Source organism: Scyliorhinus torazame, chromosome 2 (genome assembly GCF_047496885.1).
Source record: "Scyliorhinus torazame isolate Kashiwa2021f chromosome 2, sScyTor2.1, whole genome shotgun sequence".
NCBI lineage: Eukaryota > Metazoa > Chordata > Chondrichthyes > Carcharhiniformes > Scyliorhinidae > Scyliorhinus > Scyliorhinus torazame.
In genome coordinates this window covers 273321454-273343322 of record NC_092708.1, presented here as the reverse complement: position 1 = coordinate 273343322, position 21869 = coordinate 273321454, and the positions used below count along the sequence as shown (strand labels likewise).

General features: G+C 50.9%; 1 protein-coding gene across 2 annotated transcripts in view; it reads right to left on the bottom strand.

The window, feature by feature from the left end:
* The window catches only part of LOC140398684 (codanin-1-like), a 185795-nt gene that overhangs the window by 25364 nt on the left and 138562 nt on the right, over nt 1–21869 (bottom strand). For both annotated transcript variants that reach the window (XM_072487669.1, XM_072487679.1), the window contains 4 exons: nt 21721–21854; nt 20822–20925; nt 8352–8501; nt 1546–1609 (listed from right to left, as the gene is read on the bottom strand). In XM_072487669.1, coding sequence (XP_072343770.1) covers nt 1546–1609; nt 8352–8501; nt 20822–20925; nt 21721–21854 — 452 coding nt within the window. The remainder of the gene's footprint in view (nt 1–1545; nt 1610–8351; nt 8502–20821; nt 20926–21720; nt 21855–21869) is intronic.

Here is a 21869-nt window from a genome sequence, read left to right as displayed (position 1 = left end):
GAGGTTGTCCATTTTGGAAGGACAAATATGAATGCGGAATACAGGGTTAACGGTAGGGTTCTTGGCAATGTGGAGGAGCAGAGAGATCTTGGGTTCTATGTTCATACATCTTTGAAAGTTGCCACTCAAGTGGATAGAGCTGTGAAGAAGGCCTATGGTGTGCCAGCGTTCATTAGCAGAGGGATTGAATTTAAGAGCCGTGAGGTGATGATGCAGCTGTACAAAACCTTGGTAAGGCCACATTTGGAGTAGTGTGTACAGTTCTGGTCGCCTCATTTTAGGAAGGATATGGAAGCTTTGGAAAAGGTGCAAAGGAGATTTACCAGAATAATGCCTGGAATGGAGAGTAGGTCTTACGAGAAAAGGTTGAGGGTGTTTGGCCTTTTCTCATTAGAACGGAGAAGGATGGGGGGCGACTTGATAGAGGATCAGGGGAATAGAGAGAGTAGACAGTCAGAGACTTTTTACCCGGGTGGAACAAACCATTACAAGGGGACATAAATTTAAGGTGGAAGATATAGGAGGGATATCAGAGGTTCTTTACCCAGAGAGTAGTGGGGGCATGGAATGCACTGCCTGTGGAAGTAGTTGAGTCAGAAACATTAGGGACCTTCAAGCAGCTATTGGATAGGTACATGGATCACGGTAGAATGATATAGTGTCGATTAATTTGTTCTTAAGGGCAGCACGGTAGCATTGTGGATAGCACAATTGCTTCACAGCTCCAGGGTCCCAGGTTCGATTCCGGCTTGGGTCACTGTCTGTGCGGAGTCTGCACATCCTCCCCGTGTGTGTGTGGGTTTCCTCCGGGTGCTCCGGTTTCCTCCCACAGTCCAAAGATGTGCAGGTTAGGTGGATTGGCCATGATAAATTGCCTTTAGTGTCCAAAATTGCCCTTAGAGTTGGGTGGGGTTACTGGGTTATGGGGATAGGGTGGAGGTGTTGACCTTGGGGAGGGTGCTCTTTCCAAGAGCCGATGCAGACTCGATGGGCTGAATGGCCTCCTTCTGCACTGTAAATTCTATGATAATCTATGATTAACCTAGGACAAAGGTTCGGCACAACATCGTGGGCCGAAGGTCCTGTTCTGTGCTGTACTTTTCTATGTTCACTGCTATCCACCAGGGAGGTCCCAGGTGTCCAGCACATCATTGTGCAAACTCTCATTAATCTTTCTGTCATGTACTTATCCAATTCTTTGGAATTAGCTGGTAAAGACAGCTTCACTGCATCCCCTGGCAGTCTTCAGCTGACTGTAGTTAGCACTCACATTAGAAACCTACCTCATGCTTATGGGAACATTAATTTCTATGACTTCAATCACCCTCGATCTCTGGTGACTAATAGTCTCTGCTTTGGGTAGGATGAAAGTTGGACTGAAATGAGTCAGACATGCATTAATGCGAGGTGTGCATGGAATTGGGGAGCAGTGATTGGGTTGCAGACCAAAGCAGGAGTTAGGAAGGGCACCCTACCCACCAACCCAAGGAGTGCAGGTTAAGGCAAGTGGGGGCTGTATCTACATAAAACATCTGAAAATTTAACCGAGGCGGATGTCTCTCCTGGAAGCAGAACTTGAATTGCTTCTGGTCCCTTTCTGCCACAGAATCTGCAAAGGTGAAAAAAGAGAAATATTTTACTCTAATCATAGTTTCACCAAAATGTCAGATTTGAATTTGAATATCAGATAGAGGGATGGCTGAGCCATATCTTATGACAAGATGTCAGAAATCCCAAGCCCTCAGGTAACGCCTCCGATCGCAGACATCCAGAAATTCTGGGTGACTCCGTGAAAACACAGGATGGAATAACATCAAATACATGAAATGTTCACATCCAAGCTAGCAGCAACTGTAATTCTGAATTAATAATATGCGCATTTAAACCAGTGACAGTATATATTTGATTACGTGAGGAAGAAAGTCAGTTTACGTTATGCAAACTGAAGGAAATTAATAGTCGACTAGAGATGGGGAGTAGTTGCCCGTCTCTGCATATTATTACAATTATTTCCTCATGGAGGGGAGGAAAAAGGACTTTAGGCTTCACCTCACATCGGAGATAGATACTCCAGCGATATAACCCATGGACACACTTACAGAAACACATAGCACAGAAATAATCCATTCAGCCTACTGTGCCTCTGCTGGGCTCTTTGAAAGAGCTATCCAATTAGTCCCACTCCACTGCTCTTGCCCCATAGCTCTTCTAATGTTTCCTTTAAGAATTCCCGATTGAAAGCTACTATTTAATCTGTTTCAACCACCCTTGCAGGTGGAGAATTCCACACCAGAACACTAGACGAGAGGAGGACAGATAGGGGGACTTAGATGGTAGGGGTATTTCTCTGTTCATACATTCCACCGGGATGGTCTCAAATGCCAATTTTGGAGACATTTCTTGGCCATAACTCAAATCCAAGTGAACTTCCAGTGAGAAGATGGAAAAATGATCCCCACATGGTGAGAAATAATGAAAAGGGTACTAATTTCAAGATAGGAGATATTCTAGTATTTTCTATTAATAGCTGTGCATTATTAAAAAAATTTTATCGCCGTGTTCAAATCCCTCCACAGCGACACTTCCGGTTATGGCTATGCGGAGCTAAGCCACACATTCGGCGGCTCCCGCTAAAACTGACTTTTGGGCTCTCCTGAAGAGCCCCAACGGCAATTTATTCGACAACTTCCAGTGTGGGAAGGTGAGCAAGGTCCTCCCTCCATAGTATATGGATTGGACCAGGAGTGGAGTGGTCAAAAAAGCATTTTTGGAGCAGCAAAAAGTGCGAGGGAGAAAAAACAAGATGGCGGCGGGCAGAGATCAAGCGGCATGGGTGCAGGAGCAGCAGGAGTTTCTCAGGCGCTGCTTTGAGGAGCTGAAGAAAGAGATGCTAGCGCCAATGCTGACGGCGATCGAGGGGTTAGTGGAGACCCAGAAGGCCCAAGGGGCGGCGATCCGGGAAAAAAACGCGGAGAACGAGGATGAGATCTTGGGCCTGGCGGTGAAGATGGAGGCGCACGAGGCGCTACACAAGAGGTGGGTAGAAAGATTACAGGACCTGGAGAACAGGTCGAGGAGGAAGAATCTTCGGATTCTGGGTCTCCCTGAAGGAGTGGAGGGGGCCGATGCTGGGGCATATGTGAGCATGATACTCAATTCGCTGATGGGAGCGGGGGCCTCTCCGAGTCCCCTGGAGCTAGATGGGGCTCATCGGGTCCTGGCGAGGAGACCCAAGGCCAACGAGCGGCCAAGGGCTGTAGTGGTGAGGTTTCACCGTCTCGTGGAGAGTGTGTGTTTTGAGATGGGCCAAGAAAGAGCGGAGTAGTAGGTAGGAGAATACGGAGATCCGAATCTATCAGGACTGGAGTGTGGAGGTGGCAAAGAAGAGAGCTGGTTTTAATCAGGCCAAGGCGGTGCTCCATTGGAAGGGGGTGAGGTTCGGAATGCTGCAGCCAGCGCGATTGTGGGTCACATTTCAGGATCGACACGACTACTTCGAAACGCCGGAGGAGGCTTAGACCTTTGTACAAACTTAAACGTTGGACTCAAACTGAGGGTCTGTGGTTGTGGAGGGGGGGGGGATGTCGGTTGTATACAGGGTTTTAACTATGTGTAGGGAGACTGTGAGAGAATGTGGGTGCCGGTGCTGGAGGGAGGGGAGGCCCGGGGATGGGGGAATTGGGATAAGGCCGCCAAAGGAGCTGCGCCGGAGGGAGCGGGGCCGGCTTAGGAAAGCGCGGGCTTTTTCCCGCGTTAGGGAAGGACGGGGGTGGGGGTGGAGGAGCGCACACTGACTGCTGGGGAGGAGGGGGAGGGTGAATTCCCACACGGGGCGGGGGGTCAATGGGATGGCGGGGGAGGTCGGGGTCAGCAGGAGTCAGCTGACTTACGGGAGTGTTATGGGGGGAGCAAAAGAGCTAGACACGGATCTAGCGGGGGGAGGGGGGGATATAGGGTTGCTGCTGCATTGGCCGATGGGCAACTGGAAACAGAAGAGGTGGTTGGGATGGGGTCCCCCGTCTGGGGGACTGGAGGGTGTGGGAGGCGCGGGCACAGGACTGGCCTAGAAAAGGAGATGGCTAGTCGGCGGGGGGGGGGGGGAGCCACCCAATGTGAGGTGCCTGAATGGGCCGGTTAAGAGGGCCCGAGTGTTCGCGCACTTAAAGGGACTGAAGGCATACGTGGTCATGCTTCAGGAGACACATTTGAAGGTGGCAGACCAGGTCAGGTTACGAAAGGGATGGGTAGGACAGGTATTCCATTCGGGGCTGGGTGCAAAGAATAGAGGGGTGGCAATACTGGTGGGGAAGCGGGTGTCGTTTGAGGCCAAGAATATTGTAGTGGACAATGGAGGTCGATACGTGATGGTGAGCAGTAGGCTGCAGGGAGAGTGGGTGGTATTGGTAAACGTATACGCCCCGAACTGGGATGATACTGGATTTATGAAGCGCATGTTGGGGCGGATTCCGGATCTGGAGGCAGGAAGCTTGATAATGGGGGGGGGGGATTTCAACATGGTGTTGGACCCAGCATTAGATCGCTCCAGATCTAGGGCGGGGAAGAGGCCGGCTGCGGCCAAGGTGCTTAGGGGGTTTATGGACCAGATGGGGGGAGTAGAACCGTGGAGATTTGCTAGGCCCCTGGCCAGGGAATTTTCTTTTTTTTCTCACGTACACAGAGCCTACTCCCAGATAGATTTTTTCGTTTTGAGTAGGGCGCTGATCCTGAAAGTGGAGGGAGCGGAATACTCGGCCACAGCCATCTCAGACCACGCCCCGCACTGGGTGGAGCTGGAGTTAGGAGAGGAGAGGGACCAACTCTCGCTGTGGCGTCTGGATGTGGGATTACTGGCAGATGAGGTGGTGTGCGGGAGTGCATTGAAAGGTATTTGGAGGCCAACGACAACGGGGAGGTGCAGGTGGGGGTAGTATGGGAGGCGCTGAAGGCGGTGGTCAGGGGAGAGTTCATCTCCATCAGGGCTCACAGGGAGAAGAGAGAGGACAGGGAAAGGGAGAGGTTCGTGGGGGAGATCCTAAGGGTAGACAGGAGATATGTGGAGGCCCCCGAGGAGGGACTACTTAGGGAGCGGCGAAGTCTCCAGACGGAATTCGACCTGTTGACCACAGGGAAGGCAGAGGCACAGTGGAGGAAAGCACAGGGGGCGACGTACGAGTATGGGGAGAAGGCTAGCCGGATGCTGGTACACCAGCTCCGTAAGAGGATGGCAGCGAGGGAGATAGGTGGAGTCAAGGATAGCAGGGGAACTACGGTGCGGAGTGCGGTGAAAGTAAATGAGGCATTTCAGGACTTTTATGAGGAGCTGTACAGGTCTCAGCCCCCAGCGGGGATGCGACGATTTCTAGATCAACTGAGGTTCCCGAGGGTGGAGGAGCAGGAGGTAGCTGGTTTGGGGGCGCCAATTGGGTTGGAAGAGCTGGTTAAAGGACTGGGGAGCATGCAGGCGGGGAAGGCCCCGGAGCCAGATAGGTTCCCGGTTGAGTTTTACAGGAAGTATCCGGACCTGTTAGCCCCGTTGCTAGTGAGGACTTTCAATGAGGCAAGGGAGGGGGGAACCCTGCCCCCGACAATGTCCGGGGCGCTGATCTCTCTGATCCTGAAGCGGGACAAGGACGCACTGCAATGTGGGTTGTATAGACCAATCTCGCTCCTCAATGTGGATGCTAAGTTGCTGGCAAAAGTGCTGGCTACGAGAATTGAGGACTGTGTCCCGGGGATGATTCATGAGGACCAAACGGGATTTGTAAAGGGCAGGCAGCTAAACACCAAGTGCGGAGGCTCCTAAACGTGATTATGATGCCATCGGTGGAGGAGGCGGCGGAGTTAGTGGCAGCTATGGACTCGGAGACGGCCTTTGACCGGGTGGAGTGGGAGTATCTCTGGGAAGTGTTGCGGAGGTTTGGGTTTGGGGAGGGGTTTATCAGTTGGATTAAGCTCCTATATAGAGCCCCGGTGGCGAGTGTGGCTACGAATCGGCGGAGGTCGGAGTATTTTCGGCTGTATCGAGGGACGAGGCAGGGGTGCCCCCTGTCCCCCCTGTTGTTTGCATTAGCAATTGAACCTTTGGCCATGGCATTAAGGGAGTCCAGGAACTGGAGGGGGGTGGTCCGAGGGGGAGAGGAGCATCGAGTGTCGCTGTATGCGGACGACCTGTTGCTGTATGTGGCAGATCCAGTGGAGGGGATGGTGGAGGTCATGAGGATCCTGAGGGAGTTTGGGGACTTCTCGGGCTATAAGCTCAATGTAGGGAAAAGTGAGCTCTTTGTGGTGCATCCAGGGGGCCAGGGAGGAGGGATAGACGACCTACCGTTGAGGAGGGCGGAAAGGAGCTTTCGGTACTTGGGGATCCAGGTAGCTAGGAGCTGGGGGGCCCTGCACAAACTTAATTTGACGCGGCTGGTAGAGGACTTCAAAAGATGGGATGTGTGCCACTCTCGCTCGCGGGCAGGGTAGTCGATCAAAATGATGGTCCTCCCGAGGTTTCATTTTGTGTTCCAGTGCCTTCCTATTATGATTACCAAGGCCTTTTTTAAGCGGGTGGGTAGGAGCATCATGGGTTTTGTGTGGGCAAACAAGACTCCGAGGGTAAGGAGGGAGTTTCTGGAGCGTAGTAGGGACAGAGGGGCCTGGCGTTGCCGAATCTGGGTGGCTACTATTGGGCAGCCAACGTGGCGATGATCCGTAAGTGGGTAATAGAGGGAGAGGGGGCAGCATGGAAGAGGTTGGAGATGGCGTCCTGCAAAGGAACGAGCCTGAGGGCGCTGGTGACGGCACCGCTGCCGCTCTCGCCGACAAGGTACACGAGTCCGGTGGTGGCGGCAATGCTAAAGATCAGGGGGCAGTGGAGACGACATAGGGGTGAGATGGGAGCCTCGGTGTGGTCCCCGATCCGGGAGAACCATCGGTTCGTCCCAGGGAGGATGGACGGGGGGTTTCGGAGCTGGCATCGGGCAGGGATCAGAAGGATGGGGGACCTGTTTATAGACAGGATGTTTGTGAGCCATGGGGCGCTGGAGGAGAAGTTCAGGTTACCCCCGGGAAATGCGTTCAGGTATATGCAAGTGAGGCGTTTGTGAGGCGGCAGGTGAGGGAATTCCTGTTGCTCCCGGCACAGAGGATTCAGGGCAGGGTGATTTCGGGTGTATGGGTCGGAGAAGGCAAGGTTTCGGCGATATATCAGGAGATGAAAGAAGAGGGGGAGGCTTTGGTAGAGGAGCTGAAGGGCAAGTGGGAGGAGGAGTTGGGGGAGGGGATTGAAGAGGGTCTGTGGGCGGATGCAGAGTTGGGTTAATTCCTCTTCCTCATGTGCCAGGCTCAGCCTGATACAGTTTAAGGTTATTCACAGAGCGCATGTGACAGGGGCGAGGCTGAGTAGGTTCTTTGGGGTGGAGGACAGATGTGGGAGATGCTCGGGAAACCCGGCGAATCATGCCCACATGTTTTGGGCGTGCCCGGCACTGGATGGGTTCTGGAGGGGTTTCGCGAGGACTATGTCCAAGGTGGTGAAAGTCCAGGTCAAACCAAGTTGGGGGCTGGCATTATTTGGGGTGGCGGACGAGCCAGGAATGCAGGAGGCGAAAGAGGCCGGTATTCTGGCCTTTGCGTCCCTGGTAGCCCGGCGGAGGATCTTGCTCATGTGGAAAGACGTGAAGCCCCCCAGTGTGGAAGCCTGGATAAATGACATGGCAGGGTTCATTAAGCCGGAGAGGATAAAGTTTGCCTTGAGAGGGTCTGCGCAGGGGTTCTTCAGGCGGTGGCAACCGTTCCTAGACTATCCCGCGGAGCGTTAGAATGAGGTCGGTCAGCAGCAGCCCGGGGGGGGGGGGGGGGCTATTTGGGCGGGTGGGGGAGGTTTTATTTCCCAGGGGTACTTGTAAAAAGCATATGGGAGGGTTAATATGTGCGGGAGAAACCCATTGTATAAGTTCTGTATTATGTTTGATTGATATGTTTATGTTTTGCTCTGTTCTTTTCTCTTTTTCTTTTCTGTTACGGGGAGGGGGGCTTTAATTGGTTGAAAATATTTGTTGGAAAAACTTTGAATAAACATATTTTTTTTTTTTAAATCCCTCCACAGCCTCCCTGCAACCCTCAAAGGTGGGCACTCCTCCAATGCGTGCATCTTGAGCACCCCAATTTTCATATTCGACAATGATTTGAGCTTTCACCTGACTAGACCAAAGGTTCTGAGGAGCCTTGCGACATTTTATTAAGTTCGACACAAGCTGTTGATATTTTATACTTTCTCACACTATTGTCTTCCCTCGGGTTTTTGTTCAAAATAGGATGGACACTTGCTACACAACCAGCACTCAAATCTCAGAGATGCTTACTCTCTGCCTTTAATCACAGCCTGCCTGCCTTCTTCACAGAGATCAATGGTCACAATTTCAAGTAGCTCGGGTAGGTTGATCTTCTCGTCTTTCATTGCATTTTGTAGCATTGTTGTTCCGCGCTTGACTAGATCAGATACCAGAGTCGCCCTAGAAAAAGGAATATAGGCAAGAATTGAATTTTGTTCATTGTTACATGGTTAATAGGGATTTTAAAAAAGGTCACCTGGAATACATAACACATTTGTTTTATTAAAGTCTGGCCCCATTCCATAGACTTGAACAGTATTTTAGTATTAATACAGAGGAGGATGGTGACAAAATAAAGGAAGGCATTAAGAACTTGCAAAGTAGTTGAGATACCCTCAATTACGACTCAGGAGAGGATTGATAATTTAAAGGCTTTAATTACCAGAGAACCAGACAGCTGCCGAGAAGTGCGCTCACTGCACGCTGCCCACTGAACACAACCTTATATACAGTTCCCTGGGGGCGGGGGCGGAGCCGGAGTCCCCCAGGGTTCCAAACCCGGTCTTAAAGGGACCTATGCATTAAAGGTACATATGTATACAGATATCATTCATCACAGTAGTGCAATGTTGTACATTTTGCTAGGAAGAATAAGGCAGCCACATAGATGGAGGCCAACCCTGTTAAGTGCAGAGACATGTGGGACATTAAACCATCTCATGCTAAAGATCCCACGGCACTATTTTGAAGAGCAGAGCTCTTCCCAGTGATCTGGACAAGGTTTATTTCTCAAACAACATCACAGACTATCTGGTCATCATCACATTACTGTCTCCATGCTGTGCACAAAATGGGTGGTGTGCTTCCCACATTGTAACAAAGACTGCACTTCAAAGCATCTTCATTAGCTGTAAAGTGCTTTAGGGCAACTTGAGCTTTTGTCAAGCACTATATAAATGTAATCTCTTTTTTCTATTACCTTCTCTGGCTCAGTATAAACTTCTGCCTGATTACAAAATGTTTCCCTACATATAAAGTGCCAAGTTATTATTTCCAACTGGAAATTCCAAATTGCTAGTAAAACTGAGTAAATAACCAATGGCTAACCAGTGAAGCATGTAGCGTGCAGAATCAAAACCAGCTACTGATCAGTTAACTATTGCCTGTGCAGGGATGTTGATTGCCACAAGTCCCAAAGGGTTCTATGTAAAAGTGAAGAGGAAAGAGAAATATGAAATAGTGAGAGGCAGCATGGTTTTGTGAAGGGGAGGTCGTGTCTCACTAACTTGATAGAGTTTTTCGAGGAGGTCACAAAGATGATTGATGCAGGTAGGGCAGTGGATGTTGTCTATATGGACTTCAGTAAGGCCTTTGACAAGGTCCCTCATGGTAGACTAGTACAAAAAGTGAAGTCACACGGGATCAGGGGTGAGCTGGCAAGGTGGATACAGAACTGGCTAGGTCATAGAAGGCAGAGGGTAGCAATGGAAGGATGCTTTTCTAATTGGAGGGCTGTGACCAGTGGTGTTCCACAGGGATCAGTGCTGGGACCTTTGCTGGTTGTAGTATATATAAATGATTTGGAGGAAAATGCAACTGGTCTGATTAGTAAGTTTGCAGACAACACAAAGGTTGGTGGAATTGCGGATAGCGATGAGGACTGTCAGAGGATACAGCAGGATTTAGATTGTTTGGAGACTTGGGCGGAGAGATGGCAGATGGAGTTTAATCCGGACAAATGTGAGGTAATGCATTTTGGAAGGTCTAATGCAGATAGGGAATATACAGTGAATGGTAGAACCCTCAAGAATATTGAAAGTCAGAGAGATCTAGGAGTATAGGTCCACAGGTCATTGAAAGGGGCAACACAGGTGGAGAAGGTAGTCAAGAAGGCATACGGCATGCTTGCCTTCATTGGCCGGGGCATTGAGTAGAAGAATTGGCAAGTCATGTTGCAGCTGTATAGAACCTAAGTTAGGCCACACTTGGAGTATAGTGTTCAATTCTGGTCGCCACACTACCAGAAGGATGTGGATGCTTTAGAGAGGGTGCAGAAGAGATTTACCAGAATGTTGCCTGGTATGGAGGGCATTAGCTATGAGGAGCGGTTGAATAAACTCGGTTTGTTCTCACTGGAACGAAGGAGGTTGAGGGGCGACCTGACAGAGGTCTACAAAATTATGAGGGGCATAGACGGGGTGGATAGTCAGAGACTTTTTCCCAGGGTCGAGGGGGCAATTACTAGGGGGCATAGGTTTAAGGTGCGAGGGGAATGGTTTAGAGTAGATGTACGAGGCACAGAGGGTAGTGGGTGCCTGGAACTCGCTGCCGGAGGAGGTGGTGGAAGCAGGGACGATAGTGACATTTAAGGGGCATCTTGACAAATACATGAATAGGATGGGAATAGAGGGATACGGACCCAGGAAGTGTAGAAGATTGTAGTTTAGTCGGGCAGCATGGTGGGCACGGGCTTGGAGGGCCGAAGGGCCTGTTCCTGTGCTGTACATTTCTTTGTTCTTTGGCCTCAGTAAGTTCTACACAACTCCAACATGACTTCCATGCTTTTGTAATCTATGCCTCAATTGATAAAGGCAAGTGTCCAATATGTCTTTTTCACCAGCCTATTAACCTGTCTTTCTGCTTTCAGAGGAGATCCATGGACAAACACGCCAAGGTCCTTTTGTTACTCGGAACATCCCAGTAAATGTTGATGTAGTTGCACTCATCCAGGTGAACTGGAGAATATTCCGACTCGCATCTTGTAGATGGTGCAAAGATTCCGGTCAGCAGAAGAATACCCAGGGCGGGATTCTCCAATAATGGGGCTATGTCCCCAATCCAGCATCAAAACACGGGCGTTTCACTCTGGACTTTCTTTAAGTCCAGAGTGATTCTCCTACCTGCAGGGGTTCAGCAGGGCCCCGGAGTGCTCCTCATAGCTCTGGCTGCGGATATGGGGCCCTGCACTTTTGGTTGGGATTCCGCGCATGCACATGGGGCGGCCTGCGGTGGCTGCCCCGTGTGACGTGACGGACTCACACCGTGGACCATGATGAACTAAGTAGTCCGTCCCGTGATCGCGCACGCCCGCGGAGCGGTGCCGCCTGATCGCTTGCCTGGCCATCTGTGAGGCCCCCCCGCCATTTAAGGATCCCCCCCGCCCCCCACCAGGGCGGCCGCGGACTGAGTCCGCAGCCGCCACCAGCCGTTCCCAACAGGCAAAACATGGTTAGAACCACGCCGTCAGGAACTCGGGACAGTTTTCCTGGGAGAATCGCCACAGGGGCTTCTGGTAATGGCCCCCTACCTGCGATTTGCGTGATTCTCCGGTAACCGGAGAATTGCGGAGGGGCGTCGGACTGGATTTTGCCGTAAACGCCCATTCTCCGCCCTCGTGCCGATCGCGATTTTGGTGCGGAGAAGTCAGCCCCCAGCCTCTGATAAGTTCCTGTAGCATAGTATTTATGTGGTTGGTCCAGTTGAGCTTCTAATCAATGATGATTCTCAGGATTTTGATGCAGGAGGGCACACAACAATAATGCCATTAGATGTCATGGGGAGATGGTTGGAGAAGATCATTGCCTTAACATTTGTGTGGCACAAATGTTACTTACCAGCCCAAGCCTGATCATTGTTCCCACTGCTTGCAGGAACAGATTGTTCCATTAATTGAGGAGTTGTGAATGAGCTGCAATTATAAGAAAACGTCCCACTTCAGACCTTAGGATGGAGGGATGGTCACTGGGGAAGCAGCTGAAGATGGTTGGGTCTGGCAACTACAACCCTGAGGATCTCCTCCCCTGGGGCTGAGGTAATTGGCCTCCATCAACCACAACCATTTTCCTCTGTGCTAGGTATAACTCCAGTCAGTGGGGAGCTTTCCCACCACTAATTCACACTGATTTCAGTTTTACTTGGACTCCTTCATGCCACACTTGGTCAGAACTAAATTAATGTCAAGGGCAGTCATTCTCCACTCCAGAAACCCACTTCTGCAGGCCTGTGGGTGATCCTGAAGGTCTGATTAGTGGAGGCATAAAATCAATCCCATTGTTTTGCCCAGAATATAGGATTCCAGGTGTTGGTCCTTCTGCATTGACATATTGTTAAATACACATGGATAATGTGTGCCGGGCAGGGACTTCCGGTTGCGGCGATGCGGAGCTAAGCCGCACGATTCGGCAGCTCCCGCGATCACGGACTTTCGGGCTCTCTAGAAGAGCCCCAACGGGAATTTTTTGAAGACGTTCCGTGTGGGAAGGGGAGAGTGAGGTCCCCCTTCACCGTTTATGGATAGGACAAGAAGCAAAACGGAAAAAAAACGGCGTTGGAGCAGCCCACGAGGTAAAGATCCAGGAGGTGCAGAAAAAAGTTAATGAGAACGAAGACGAGATCTTGGGCCTGGTGGTGAGGGTGGAGGCGTACGAGGCGCTGCACAAGAGGTGGGCGGGAAGATTCCAAGATCTGGAGAACAGGTCGAGGAGAAAGAATCTTCGGATCCTGGATCTCCCTGAAGGGGGCCGATGCCTGGGCATATGCGAGCACGATGCTCGAGTCGATGATGCTTCCAGGCCATTGGAGCTGGATGGGGCACACCGGGTGCTGGCGAGGAGGCCCAAGACTAACGAGCCGCCAAGTGCGATTGTGGTGAGGTTTCACCATTTCACGGACAGAGAGAGGGTCTTGAAATGGGCCAAGAAAGAGCGGAGCAGCAGCTGGGAGAATGCGGAGATCCGAATCTACCCGGACTGGAGCACGGAGGTAGCAAAGAGGAGAGCGGGTTTCAACCGGGCCAAGGCGGTGCTGCACCAGAAAGGAGTGAGATTCGGAATGCTGCAGCCAGCGCGATTGTGGGTCACAAACAAGGATCAACATCACTATTTTGAAACGCCTGAGGAGGCTTGGACCTTTATTCAAACTGAAAAGTTGGACTCAAAGTGAGGGTTTGTGAGGGTGGGGGGTGATGTTGGATGTTTGATGTACATAGGGTGTTAATCACGCGCAGGAAATGTTCCACGGGCTGGGGGATGGATGGGGATGGGGAAAGGTGAGAAGACCGTACGAGACGGTGAGCGCTGCTGCTGGAGGGTGAGGAGGCTCGGGGATGGGGGAATTGAGACGAGGCCACGACAGGACCTGCGCCAGAGGGGGCGGGGCAGGCTTAGGAAATCGTGGGCTTTTTCCCGCGCGAGGGAAGAACGGAGGGGGGGGGGGAGGAGCGCACACTGATTGGGAGATTCCCACACGGGGGGGGGGGGGGGGGGGGGGGGGGGTCAATGGGACGGTGGGGGAAGCCGGGGTCAGCAGGAGTCAGCTGACTTACGGGAGTGCTATGGGGGGGAACAAAAAGCTAGACACAGGTCTTGGGGGGGGGGAGAAATAGGGTTGCTGCTGCACTGGCCGAAGGGGAATGGGACACAGAAGAGGTGGTCGGGGCGGGGGTCTCCCGTCTGGGGGACTGGAGGGCGAGGGCGGCGCTGGCACGGGACTGGCCTAGAAAAGGAGATGGCGAGTCGGCAGGGGGGGGTGGGGTGGGAGGCACCCCAATCCGGCTGATAACATGGAATGCGAGGGGCCTGAATGGGCCGGTAAAGAGGGCCCCGAGCGTTCGCGCACTTCCAGGGACTGAAGGCAGACGTGGTCATGCTCCAGGAGACACATTTGAAGGTGGCGGATCAGGTCAGGTTAAGAAAGGGGTGGGTAGGACAGGTATTCCATTCGGGGCTGGATGCGAAGAACAGAGGGGTGGCAATATTGGTGGGGAAGCGGGTGTCGTTTGAGGCCAAGAACATAGTAGCGGACAATGGAGGTCGATACGTGATTGTGAGCGGTAAGTTGCAGGGGACGTGGGTGGTATTGGTAAATGTATACACCCCGAACTGGGATGATGCCGGATTCATGAAGCGCATGTTGGGGCGCATTCCGGACCTGGAGGTAGGAAGCTTGATAATGGGTGGGGATTTTAATACGGTGTTGGACCCAGCACTGGATCGCTCCAGATCTAGGACCGGAAAGAGGCCGGCTGCGGCCAAGGTGCTTAGGGGGTTTATGGACCAGATGGGGGGAGTGGACCCGTGGAGGTTTGCCAGGCCGCAGGCCAGGGAATTTTCTTTTTTCTCCCACGTGCACAAAGCCTACTCCCGGATAGATTTTTTTGTTCTGGGCACGGCGCTGATCCCGAAAGTCGAGGGAACGGAGTATTCGGCCATAGCCATTTCAGATCACGCCCCGCACTGGGTGGAACTGGAGTTGGGAGAGGAGAGGGACCAACGCCCGTTGTGGCGGTTGGATGTGGGACTGCTGGCAGATGAGGCGGTGTGTGGGAGGATGAGGGGGTGTATCGAAAGGTACTTGGAGGCCAACGACAACGGGGAGGTGCAGGTGGGGGTGGTATGGGAGGCGCTGAAGGCGGGGATCAGGGGAGAGCTAATCTCCATCAGGGCTCATAGGGAGAAGATAGAGGGCATGGAAAGGGAGAGGTTAGTGGGGGAGATTTTAAGAGTGGACAGGAGATACGCAGAGGCCCCTGAAGAGGGATTACTTAGGGAAAGGTGACGTCTCCAGACGGAGTTTGACCTGTTGACCACAGGGAAGGCAGAGGCACAGTGGAGGAAAGCGCAGGAGGCGACGTATGAGTATGGGGAGAAGGCGAGCGGATTCTGGCTCACCAGCTCCGTAAGAGGATGGCAGCGAGGGAAATAGGTGGAGTCAAGGATGGAAGGGGAGCCACGGTGCGGAGTGCGACGCAAGTAAATGAGGCATTCAAGGCCTTCTATGAGGAGCTGTACAGATCCCAGCCCCCAGCGGGTGAAGAGGGGATGAGATGATTCTTGGACCAACTGAGGTTCCTGAGGGTGGAGGAGCAGGAGGTGGCTGGTTTGGGGGCACCAATTGGGTTGGAGGAGCTGAGCGAAGGTCTGGGGAGTATGCAGGCAGGGTAGGCCCCGGGACCGGACGGGTTCCCGGTTGAGTTCTATAGGAAGTACGTAGACCTGTTAGCCCCGCTGCTCGTGAGGACTTTTAATGAGGCAACGGAGGGAGGGACCCTGCCCCCGACAATGTCGGAGGCGTCAATCTCTTTGATCCTGAAGCGGGACAAGGACCCACTGCAATGTGGGTCGTACAGGCCGATCTCGCTCCTCAACGTGGATGCTAAGTTGCTGGCAAAAGTGCTGGCTACGAGGATCGAGATCTGTGTCCTGGGGGTGATCCACGAGGACCAGAAGGGATTTGTAACGGGTAGGCAGCTAAACACCAATGTGCGGCGGCTCCAAAACGTGATAATGATGCCATCGGTGGAGGCAGAGGCGGAGATAGTGGCAGCTATGGACGCGGAGAAGGCCTTTGAACGAGTAGAGTGGGAGTACCTCTGGGAAGTGCTGCGTAGGTTTGGGTTCGGGGGAGGGTTTATTAGTTGGGTTAAGCTCCTTTACAGAGCCCCGTGGCGAGTATAGTGACGAATCGGCGGAGGTCGGAGTATTTTCGGCTGTACCGTGGGACGAGGCAGGGGTGCCCCCTGTCCCCCCTGTTGTTTGCATTAGCAATTGAACCCTTGGCCATGTCATTAAGGGAGTCCAGGAAATGGAGGGGGGTGGTCCGAGGGGGAGAGGAGCATCGAGTGTCGCTTTATGCAGACGACCTGTTGCTGTATGTGGTGGATCCAGTGGAGGGGATGGTGGAGGTCATGCAGACTCTAAGGGAGTTTGGGGATTTTTCAGGCTATAAGCTTAATGTAGGGAAGAGTGAGCTTTTTGTAGTACAGTCAGGATACCAGGAAAGGGGGATAGACGATCTACCGCTGAGGAGGGCGGAAAGGAGCTTCCGATACCTGGGGATCCAAATAGCTAGGAGTTGGGGGGCCCTACATAAACTGAATCTGACGAGGCTGGTGGAGCAGATGGAGGACTTCAAACGATGGGACATGTTGCCGCTCTCGCTAGCGGGTAGGGTGCAGTCGGTCAAAATGGTGGTCCTCCCGAGGTTTCTTTTTGTGTTCCAGTGCCTTCCAATTGTAATCACCAAGGCCTTTTTAAGAGGGTAGGCAGGAGTATGATGGGTTTTGTGTGGGCGAATAAGACCCCGAGAGTAAGGAGGGGGCTTCTGGAGCGCAGTAGGGACCGAGGAGGATTGGCGCTGCCGAATCTAGGTGGCTACTACTGGGCAGCAAATGTGGCGATGATCCGTAAGTGGGTGATGGAGGGAGAGGGGGCGGCATGGAAGAGGTTGGAGATGGCGTCCTGCAAGGAAACGAGCCTTGGGGCACTGGTGACGGCACCGCTGCCGCTCTCGCCAACAAGGTACACCACGGGTCCGGTGGTGGCGGCAACGCTAAAGATCTGGGGCCAGTGGAGACGGCACAGGGGTGCAATGGGAGCCTCGGTGTGGTCCCCGATCAGGGGTAACCATCGGTTTGTCCCAGGGAGGATGGACGGCGGGGTTTCAGCGCTGGCATCGAGCAGGGATTAGAAGAATGGAGGACTTGTTCATTGATGCGACGTTTGCGAGCCTAGGGTCACTGGAGGAGAAGTTTGGGCTACCCCCGGGAAATGCTTTCAGATACATGCAGGTGAGGGCGTTTGTGAGGCGACAGGTGAGGGAATTCCCGTTGCTCCCGGCACAGGAAATTCAAGACTGCGTGATCTCGGGTGTATGGGCAAGGTGTCGGCGATATACCAAGAGATGAAAGAAGAGGGGGAGGCGTTGGTAGAGGAGCTGAAGGGTAAATGGGAGGAGGAGCTGGGGGAGGAGATTGAGGCGGGGCTATGGGCTGATGCCCCAAGTAGGGTTAATTCCTCTTCTTCATGTGCCAGGCTTAGCCTGATACAGTTTAAGGTGGTTCATAGAGCGCACATGACGGGGGCGAGGCTGAGCAGGTTCTTTGGCGTGGAGGACATGTGGGAGATGCTCAGGAAGCCCGGCAAACCATGTCCATATGTTTTGGTCATGGCCGGCACTGGAGGGGTTCTGGAGGGGTGTGGCGGGAACAATATCTAAGGTGGTGAAAGTCCGGGTCAAGCCAAGCTGGGGGCTAGCAATATTTGGAGCAGAGGACGAGCCGGGAGTGCAGGAGGCGAAAGAGGCCGGCATTCTGGCCTTTGCGTCCCTAGTAGCCCGCGAAAGATCTTGCTAATAGAACATAGAAAATACAGCACAGAACAGGCCCTTCGGCCCACGATGTCGTGCCGAACCTTTGGCCTAGATTAATCGTAGATTATCATTGAATTTACAGTGCAGAAGGAGGCCATTCGGCCCTTTGAGTCTGCACCGGCTCTTGGAAAGAGCACCCTACCCAAGGTCAACACCTCCACCCAACACCAAGGGCAATTTTGGACACTAAGGGCAATTTATCATGGCCAATCCACCTAACCTGCACATCTTTGGACTGTGGGAGGAAACCGGAGCACCCGGAGGAAACCCATGCACACACGGGGAGGATGTGCAGACTCCGCATAGACAGTGATCCAAGCTGGAATTGAACCTGGGACCCTGGAGCTGTGAAGCAATTGTGCTATCCACAATGCTACCGTGCTGCCCTTAAGAACAAATTAATCTACACTATATAATTTTACCGTAATCCATGTACCTATCCAATAGCTGCTTGAAGGTCCCTAATGTTTCCGACTCAACTACTTCCACAGGCAGTGCATTCCATGCCCCTACTACTCTCTGGGTAAAGAACCTACCTCTGATATCCCTCCTATATCTTCCACCTTAGATTTATGTCCTCTTGTAATGGTTTGTTCCACCCGGGGAAAAAGTCTCTGACTGTCTACTCTATCTATTCCCCTGATCATCTTATAAACCTCTATCATGTCGCCCCTCATCCTTCTCCGTTCTAATGAGAAAAGGCCTCGCATCCTCAACCTTTTCTCGTAAGACCTACTCTCCATTCCAGGCAACATCCTGGTAAATCTCCTTTGCACCTTTTCCAAAGCTTCCACATCCTTCCTAAAATGAGGCGACCAGAACTGTACATAGTACTCCAAATGTGGCCTTACCAAAGTTTTGTACAGCTGCATCATCACCTCACGGCTCTTAAATTCAATCCCTCTGTTAATGAACGCGAGCATACCATAGGCCTTCTTCACAGCTCTATCCACTTGAGTAGCAACTTTCAAAGATGTATGAACATAGACCCCAAGATCTCTCTGCTCCTCCACATTGCCAAGAACTCTACCGTTAACCCTGTATTCCGCATTCATATTTGTCCTTCCAAAATGGACCTCACACTTTTCAGGCTTAAACTCCATCTGCCACTTCTCAGCCCAGCTCTGCATCCTATCTATGTCTCTTTGCAGCCGACAACAGCCCTCCTTACTATCCACAACTCCACCAATCTTCGTATCTTCTGCAGATTTACTGACCCACCCTTCAACTCCCTCATCCAAGTCATTAATGAAAATCACAAACAGCAGAGGACCCAGAACTGATCCCTGCGGTACGCCACTGGTAACTGGGATCCAGGCTGAATATTTGCCATCCACCACCACTCTCTCACTTCTATCGGTTAGCCAGCTCGTTATCCAACTGGCCAAATTTCCCACTATCCCATGCCTCCTTACTTTCTGCAGAAGCCTACCATGGGGAACCTTATCAAATGCCTTACTAAAATCCATGTACACTACATCCACTGCTTTACCTTCATCCACATGCTTGGTCACCTCCTCAAAGAATTCAATAAGACTTGTAAGGCAAGACCTACCCCTCACAAATCCATGCTGACTATCCCTAATCAAGCAGTGTCTTTCCAGATGCTCAGAAATCATATCCTTCAGTACCCTTTCCATTACTTTGCCTACCACCGAAATAAGACTATCTGGCCTGTAATTCCCAGGGTTATCCCTAGTCCCTTTTTTGAACAGGGACACGACATTCGCCACTCTCCAATCCCCTGGTACCACCCCTGTTGACAGTGAGGACGAAAAGATCATTGCCAACGGCTCTGCAATTTCATCTCTTGCTTCCCATAGAATCCTTGGATATATCCTGTCAGGCCCGGGGGACTTGTCTATCCTCAAGTTTTTCAAAATGCCCAACACATCTTCCTTCCTAACAAGTATTTCCTCGAGCCTACCAATCTGTTTCACACTGTCCTCTCCAACAATATCGCCCCTCTCATTTGTAAATACAGAAGAAAAATACTCGTTCAAGACCTCCCCTATCTCTTCAGACTCAATACACAATCTCCCGCTACTGTCCTTGATCGGACCTACCCTGTGGAAGGAGGCGAAGCCCCCCAGCGTGGAGGCCTGGATAAATGATATGGCAGGCTTTATCAAGTTAGAGAGGATAACGTTTGCCTTGAGAGGGTCTGCGCAGGGGTTCTACAGGCGGTGGCAACCGTTCCTAGACTACCTCGCTGTTAGATGAAGGTCGGTCAGCAGCAGCAGCAACCCGGGGGGTGGGGGGAAAGAGAGAGAGAGGGAGGGGGAAAGGGGGTCTGTCTGGGGGGGTACTTGAGCAAGAAATACATGAAGGATCTGGAAAACTGACATGTACAGGAGGAATCCAATGTACAAAGTTCTGTAACGTATCGTTTTACCATGTTTATGTCTTGCTATGTGCGTTTTCTTTCTGTTTGTTACGGGGGTGGGGGGGTTTGTTTGTAAGGGTGAAAAATTGTGTTAAAAATCTGAATAAATATATTTTAAAAACATTCTTTTTAAATGTGTGCCGGGCAGCCCTGCTGCCTCATAGTGCCAGGGACCCGGGTTCAATTCCAGTCTTGGGTCACTATCTGTAAGGAGTTTGCACATTTTCTCTGTGTCTGCGTGGGTTTCCTCCAGCTGCTCTGGTTTCTACCCAGTACAAAGATGTGGTTAGGTGGATTGGCTACACTAAATTGCCCTTGGTGTCCAAAAAGGTTAGGTGGGTTATGGGGATAGGGTGGGGGCGTGGGCCTAGGTAGTGTAATTATATGTATATAGGGATAACACTAAAGGGTTAATTATTACATCTCAGTGTAATGTAAACACGAGATGGCACCACCAGTTCCCAGTATAAATATCAAAGCTCAGGGAATCTTGGGTAGTGTTAGCAGAGGAGAGAGATAGATAACAACTCAAGGATTAGTTTAGGTTAGAGAGAATTAGCACATGGCATTCATTAGTTAATACTTAATCATAGATTATAGTACTTTAAGAAGAGTTACAGCTTAGTAGAGTGTGCAAGCCATATTTAATTTAATTGTTATTGAATAAATCAGTTTTGCTTCAAGTTAAAGATTGGTGAATTTACCATCAGATCATTCTCGATTACGAGGCAAAGAGTAACGTCATATTACCACAAAGTGTAATATAACAGATAGGGTGCTCTTTCAGAGGATCAGTGCAGACTCGATGGGCCAAATGGTCCCCTTCTACAATGTAGTGAGTCTATGATTCTGTTTTGTAAAGAGAGTGCATTATTTCTTGCAAAAGGTATCCGAGATGTGACGCGTTAGGGTTTTCTGCAATGTTAAAATACCATTCTTAATTTACTAACAGATTTATTTCACTCACTTGAGGTGTTTCACGCAGTTAGATCCAACTCTTTCAGCCACAAACTCAACTGTTTTGCGAAGCGATGGTGGTTGATTGTGAAAAAAAGCTTCCTCCAATTTTACCTAACCAGGAAACACAAACTTAAACATAAGCTCACGGTGTAAGATTCCTCCCCATTTTCTTGAAATTTCACACTCCCTGTACATTACCTTAAGAGTTAAATCACCAAGATAATGCCATGCAAATGAGTGGTTTGCTTGCTCCAGGCTCATTAGTTAATGCATTCAATGTTCCATGTAACAATGAGCCCATTGAGACAAGGTTTTTTTTTTAAATATATTTTATTCTAAACACAATCAATAACCCAATGTAAGCACAATTCAAACAGTTTGCAGACAAGGTTAGTTTCCTCTTAACTAATCTCAACTGGGCACTGATGTGCTGCAATTGGTCTCCGTGACCACCAGCAGGAGTATGTCACTAACCTCCATTTTGATTCAAGGGCGAGTATGAAAACGCAACTCTGTACTGTGATAGAGGAGCATTGGCACTGACTCAAGTATTAGCAAAGAGTCAGCAGATGCCCACCTCCACTCTTCTAATAAAACTGGCTCGATTGTGAGAGAGTAAGTGTGTTATTTTATCAGGGGTTAAGAGAAGTCATTGGAGAGAGTGTAGGGAGGACAGATACTTTACTTGAACAAAATGGTTGACAGTCAATCTGAAGCACTAAAAATAAGCTAATAAGTCCTCCTTATTTTGAATGGACACCAACATAGCATATTTAATGCAAGAATCTGTCACTTGGTTATAAGCAGTATAGTTTATATTTTTAAAATTTCAGAGAGAGACAAACACAGATAGTATCAAAATAGCATGCGCTTGACTAATTGAGAGCGCAAGGATGAAGACATTACCTGGAGTTTTTGCTGCGATTGTGCTAAAGTTGGTGTTAAAGGCGCTGCAGCAGTTGGCGTGATTTTTCTTATATATCCTCCATTTTTAACCCCACTGCCAGCTACGTAGGAAGCCAAAAGCTTGCGGAGCTCACCTGCAAGACAAGAGC